Source organism: Nerophis ophidion, linkage group LG08 (assembly GCF_033978795.1).
Source record: "Nerophis ophidion isolate RoL-2023_Sa linkage group LG08, RoL_Noph_v1.0, whole genome shotgun sequence".
Lineage (NCBI taxonomy): Eukaryota > Metazoa > Chordata > Actinopteri > Syngnathiformes > Syngnathidae > Nerophis > Nerophis ophidion.
This window is the reverse complement of record NC_084618.1, coordinates 2779833-2786583: the sequence shown is the minus strand read 5'-3', so window position 1 is coordinate 2786583 and position 6751 is coordinate 2779833. Positions and strand designations below refer to the sequence as shown.

Below are 6751 nucleotides of genomic sequence, written 5' to 3'. Positions count from 1 at the left end.
CTACTTGTAAGTACTCTGTGATTGTGCGCTGCTGAACATGCTCCTCTGCTTGTAAAACCAGCAATGTCACGACGTGACGCCTGTTAAAAAAATATGGCGAACCGGTACTTTTCAAACAGAGTATAGTACCGTTTTTTTTTTTATTTGTTAGTACCGTGATACTATACTAGTACCGGTAGTACCGGTATACCGTACAACCCTACCTCCTTCCTTTGCCTATGTTTCCTCTCTTGTATTTCAGGTTATTCATCTTTTACGACCTATCCCTCTAAGGCTGCGGCAGCCCATCCAGTCTCTGAGCTCTCCTCTCCTCTTGACCTAGGTAACACCCTTCTTTCTTTCTCTCTTTTTTCACTCATCTCTCAGACAACTTACATCCAATCCCCTTTTAACCCTCACCTGCACAGTAAAATGATTTTGTAGTGAACTTGCTATGAAGTTAATATTTTCTTTATGCATTATGGGTCCTATTCTCTCATGTGCTTCAGTAAAAAAAAAAAAAGGTGCATCACTGCACGGATTGATGCCGGGATAAGTCCAGTAAGGGCCTCATGAATTTTGGATGCAATATACATCACACAGGGCTGGGCAAATTGGTTGAAAACTGTATCGGTCATTATTATTAAGTATTAGGTTGTTTTTTTTATGACCTATCGAAAATAAGGACCCGGAGATATATATGTTCAAATGTTGGTTCTGCAGTGAGCTGGCGACTTGTGCAACTGAGATCCCTTTGTTAAAAGTTTGTTTGATATAATTTTAATGTATAGTGTTTGCCATTTAACTATTATCTTCGAATTATTTACATCAGGAGTGCCCACACCTTTTTTGCAGGCGAGCTACTTTTCAATTGACCAAATCGAGGGGATCTACCTCTTTAGTGAAGTGAAGTGAATTATATTTATATAGCGCTTTTCTCTAGTGACTCAAAGCGCTTTACATAGTGAAACCCAATATCTAAATTACATTTAAAGCAGTGTGGGTGGCACTGGGAGCACGTGGGTAAAGTGTCTTGCCCAAGGACACAACGGCAGTGACTAGGATGGCAGAAGCGGGAATCGAACCTGCAACCCTCAAGTTGCTGGCACGGCCACTCTACCAACCGAGCTATACCGCCCCATTAATATAGATCATTTATATTTATTAATTTATGAAAGGTTTATCGGGTCCGGCTACATTGATCCATTACGAAACCAACTTGAGATATTTCTGTCCGTTTATTGCCTTAAAAAAATCTCCTTCTTATCAACATATTAAAAACACACAAAGACGGACACAACGGATCAATGTACTCGAACTATGGACTTAAAAAAGTTACATACCGTGAGTTCCCTTTAAGTGCTGCCGAAGCAATGTTGTCCTTCGTGCCACGCGAGGTCCATGCTGCTCCTTTTGCAGGAAATGTCGTCTTTGAAGTCTTTAAAATAAAGTGTTCCGACACTTTTGACGTCTTAGGTCGTACACTTTTATAACCTTGAGATGTTTCTCCGCTGAAATATCCGTACTGTTTCCCTCCGCTATTTTTCGAATGTTTCCAAATAAAGGAGACGTCGTGGTCACGTGAGCTGCACGTGACACATCATTGGCTGGCTCACTGTTACCTCATGAGACTTAGCATCGGCGCCGCCCTGTTTTTGTACTTATTTTGATTATTGTTTTTCAGCTGTTTGTAAATGTTGCAGTTTATAAATAAAGGTTTAGGGAGAGAAATTTTTTTTTATAAAAAAAAATATATATATAGGGCTTCACGGTGGCAGAGGGGTTAGTGCGTCTGCCTCACAATACCAAGGTCCTGCAGTCCTGGGTTCAAATCCAGGCTCGGGATCTTTCTGTGTGGAGTTTGCATGTTCTCCCCGTGAATGCGTGGGTTCCCTCCGGGTACTCCGGCTTCCTCCCACCTCCAAAGACATGCACCTGGGGATAGGTTGATTGGCAACACTAAATTGGCCCTAGTGTGTGAATGTGAGTGTGAATGTTGTCTGTCTGTGTTGGCCCTGCGATGAGGTGGCGACTTGTCCAGGGTGTACCCTGCCTTCCGCCCGATTGTAGCTGAGATAGGCGCCAGCGCCCCCCGCGACCCCGAAAGGGAATAAGCGGTAGAAAATGGATGGATGGATATATATGTATATATATATATATACATATATATATATATATATATACATATATATATATATATATACATATATATATATATATATACATACAAAAACCTCCGGGCATGCGCCTTGCATACATCCAACAAATCGATGACTAAATTAATCGCCAACTATTTTATAATCGATTTTAATCGATTTAATCGATTAGTTGTTGCAGCCCTACTTTGATGTTGTACTCATGTTATGTTGTTGGCGCAATGTGCTAATAAAGGTCCATATGAGTACACAGGATGGCTTCACGGTGGCAGAGGGGTTAGTGCGTCTGCCTCACAATACGAAGGTCTTGCAGTCCTGGGTTCAAATCCAGGCTCGGGATCTTTGTGTGGAGTTTGCATGTTCTCCCCGTGAATGCGTGGGTTCCCTCCGGGTACTCCGGCTTCCTCCCACCTCCAAAGACATGCACCTGGGGATAGGTTGATTGGCAACACTAAATTGGCCCTAGTGTGTGAATGTTGTCTGTCTATCTGTGTTGGCGACTTGTCCAGGGTGTACCCCGCCTTCCGCCCAATTGTAGCTGAGATAGGCGCCAGCGACCCCGAAAGGGAATAAGCGGTAGAAAATGGATGGATGGATGGAAGAAGATTAAGAGCTATTCAGTAGGATTTAAGGTCCAAGCTTACATCACACTCAAATGTTTACTGCATACCTTTGGTAAGTGCCGGACTGAGAAGAGGTTTTAAAATAATTAGCGCATGCTTACTTTTACCGCATGCCTTGGGTAAGCGCAGGAGTGAGAAGAGGTTTTAAATTAATTAGCGCACCGGCGGCAATTCAAGGAAATACGGTACGTGGAATCATGCGGGTGTTGGCAAGCTGAATGAGAGAATAGCATTAAGGACAAAGGGGAGATTTGTGAAGTGAATTATATTTATATAGCGCTTTTCTCTAGTGACTCAAAGCGCTTTACATAGTGAAAGCCAATATCTAAGTAGCATTTAAAGCAGTGTGGGTGGCACTGGGAGCAGGTGGGTAAAGTGTCTTGCCCAAGGACACAACGGCAGTGACTAGGATGGCGGAAGCGGGGATCGAACCTGCAACCCTCAAGTTGCTGGCACGGCCACTCTACCAACTCTACCAATTAATAATATTGTGTTAAATCTACATCATAATAAGATATCAATATTAATCATAACATATGTATCAAATATCAACAACAACATTTATCAAAACATGTATAAAATAGGCTTCACGGTGGCAGAGGGGTTAGTGCGTTTTTTGCCCTAAATGTGTGTCTTATCTCTACATATTTAGGTCATGGCAGGGCTCCTCCCACTTCCGGCCCCCCTCAAGCGTACAACCAGTATGGTCACAACCAGGGGGTCACGCAGAATGGACCCCCACCTTTGACGCAAGCACCTGCCAGGTAAACATGTTTCTTCTTTCTTGTTTCTGGGGTTATTGCGCAGATAATTATGTTTCCTTCGTATGAAATGGCAGCACGGCGGGACAGGGGTTAGTGCATGACAATATGAAGGTCCTGAGTAGTCCTGGGTTCAGTCCTGGGCTCGGGATCTTTCTGTGTGGAGTTTGCATGTTCTCGCCGTGACTGCGTGGGTTCCCTCCGGGTACTTTGGCTTCCTCCCACATCCAAAAACATGCACCTGGGGATAGGTTGATTGAGTGTGAGGTGGAGACTTGTCCAGGGTGTACCCCGCCTCCCGCCCGAATGCAGCTGAGATAGGCTCCAGCGACCCCAAAAGGGACAAGCGGTAGAAATGGATGGATGAAATGAAATGTTTCTTGCTTCCAGGCCCGCTGCAGTGTCTCAGCCCTACCACCAAGGATCAGTCAACCTGTCAGGGCCGCCCACCTCGTACCCCCAACACTACGGGCCCCCGGCCACAATGCAGCATGTCACCAATCAGATGAGCGCGATGCAGGTTTCCGCCGGACCCCCCAGCGCCGCGGGGCCCGTATATGGTAGGCCATGATAAAAGACGCAGATTAAGATTATTGATGATGATTGACATGTCACTCCCGCCTCAGCACCACCACACAGCTCCCAGCCGCCCGCGAGCGCTTCCTTCTCAGCCGCCCCTCCCGCATCCTACACGCAGGCTCCGCCCCCTACGTCGTCTCGCCCCGCCCAGCAGCCGCCCCCGCCCTGTGGCTCCGCTGCTCCCCAGCAATACTACGGAGGCAATCCTCCCTCTCAGCAGCCGTTTAATTCTTCTCTCCCCCCTACCTCGCAACAGCAATACACCTCCCCTGCGCCGCCTCTGCCTTGCACCCAGCAGCCATTTCCTCCTTCCTCCTATTCGGGTCCTCCGCCAGCTCAAGATCCTTCTCCGTCAGTATCGCAGCCTCAGCAGTCCTTCCCGGCCTCTCAGCCTGCGTTCTCCTCCGCCCCTCCCCCTGTCAGCCAGACCTCCTTCGCCCCCGGCCAGGGCTCCTTCCCTCCAAGGGCACCCCCACACGCCTCCTCTCAGCCCGGGTCGTATCCTCCTTCAGGTCCTCCTTCAACGTCACCTCCCTCTGGCCAGTACCCAGGGCCCATGCCGCCTCAGCAGCAGCCCCTTCCCTCGCAGCCGCCACCCTTCCCCTCAGGTCCTTTCCCTCCCAGACCACAGATGCCCCCGTCATCCATGCACCAGAGCAACCACTTACCTCCAGGACCACCAGGCCCTCCTGGACCCCTGCAGCAGCAGCACCCCCCACCTCAGCCTGGCATGCCAGGAGGGTACCCACCCCAACAGAATGGTAACTAGATTTACTCAACTGCAGAAAGTACCAGACATCAATTAGAAGTAATCTGTGTTTGTTTTTTGTTTTTTAGTACACGACATAATATACACATGTAGATTGAATTCATTCAAATGACTATCGCACAAAAAACCTCCAGCTTTACAGATGCCATGTCTTGTGGAGGTATAGGGGGTTGTAGAACGATGAATCAATTAATTCAATTGTAAAATAAGCTTCAATTTATATTTAGATCCTGCAATTAATCGTTTGAATGTAACTAATAAAACTGCATAAAAGCATCTAAAACAAGGTAAGCAGAAAGTAAAAGAAGGTAAAAAGTACGTTGAAAGTAATAGAAGTGAATTAAAGGTGGACAAAAGGTAAATAGAAGGTTAAAAAAAAGTTAAAAGGTAAACTAGGTAAAAAAAAAAGGTAAAGGTAATAAATAAAACATCAAGGAAGGTGATTTAGAAGGTAAAGGTAGTAAACGAAATGCAAAATAAGGTAAATAAAAAGTAAAACAACGTAAATGAAAAGTAATAAAAAATAAGGAAGGTAATTTAGAAGGCAAAGGTAGCAAATAAGTGGTAAGATATGGTAAATAGGGGGTAAAATAAGTTAAAAAGAAGGTTTAAAAAGGGTCAAACAAAAAGGAATATACAAGGTAAACGGAAGGTAAATCAAATGTTAAAAGACGGTAAACTAGGTAAATAAAAGGTAAAGGTAATAAATAAAAGATAAAGGTAGTAAATAAAATGTAAAACAAGGTCAAGATAATGAAATATCAAGGAAGGTGATTATGAAGGTCAAGGTAGTAATTAAAAGTAATAAAAAATAAGGGAGGTAATTTAGAAGGCAAAGATAGCAATGAAAGGGAAGATAAGGTAAATAAAGGGTAAAATTGGTTTGAAAGAGGGTAAAAAAAAAAAGATCAAACAAAGCAGAATATACAAGTTAAACGGAAGGTAAATAAAAAGTTTAAAAAAGTAAACTAGGTAAATAAAAGGTAAAGGTAATAAATAAAAGAAGATGAAGGTAGTAAATAAAATGTAAAACACGGCAAAGGTAATAAAACATCAAGGAAGGTGATTATGAAGGTAAAGGTAGTCAATCAAATGTAAAATAAGGTAAATAGAAGGTAAAACAACAAATAAAAGGTAAAGGTAATAAATAAATAAAATAAGGAATGTGATTTAGAAGGCAAATGTAGTAAATAAAAGGTAAATAGAGGTTAAAAGACAGTCAAAGAAGGTAAAATAAGCGGGGACAAAAAAGGTCAAACAAAGTATTATAGAAAGTAAATGGAAAGTACCAAAATCTTTAGTTTAAACTATTTTCTAAAATATGCATTGAGGCTATAAAGTGTGTTTTATTCAATTAGTCAAATGGTTCAACAAACTAATCAATAAGTTTACTAAAATAGTCAATAGCAGCAGCCTCAGTGTGTCGTGATTCGTGGGGGAATAATGGCAGAACGCTGAAATTGCTTTACCCCCTTGCAGGTGCATTCGGGCAGGTGAGAGGCCCTCAGCCGGGCTACCCGGGCCCTTACCCTGCCCAGACCAACTATGGAGCTCCTGCACCAGCACCTGCTCCAGCCGGGGGCCACAAAAGACTGGACCCCGACACCATTCCTAGCCCGGTAAGGAAGACATTAAATTAGATCACCTGTTTTTGTACTGTTGATCGAGTAAGTCATTTTGATGATGCAGATGCTAACATATTATATTAGATCATTACATTCGAAAGGAGAGGAGTAGCATGTGTGTGTTAACTTATCTGCCACTTTATTGGTTTCTATGTTAAGCATGAACGACAATATATAGTAGGGATGGGTACCAAATCCGGTTCTTTTTTTTTTTTGACATTAACCAAATCCCGGCAGTCCTGTCTTGCACCAATTCATG

General features: G+C 43.6%; 1 protein-coding gene across 3 annotated transcripts in view; it reads left to right on the top strand.

Moving 5' to 3' along the window:
* Positions 1-6751, top strand: part of sec24c (SEC24 homolog C, COPII coat complex component) — a 38111-nt gene that overhangs the window by 7454 nt on the left and 23906 nt on the right. For 2 of the 3 annotated variants that reach the window (XM_061907481.1, XM_061907480.1), the window contains exons 3-7: positions 242-322; positions 3411-3522; positions 3910-4079; positions 4146-4859; positions 6347-6486. In XM_061907481.1, the coding sequence (XP_061763465.1) occupies positions 242-322; positions 3411-3522; positions 3910-4079; positions 4146-4859; positions 6347-6486 (1217 nt within the window). The remainder of the gene's footprint in view (positions 1-241; positions 323-3410; positions 3523-3909; positions 4080-4145; positions 4860-6346; positions 6487-6751) is intronic. The other variant, XM_061907482.1, reaches the window with a different exon arrangement.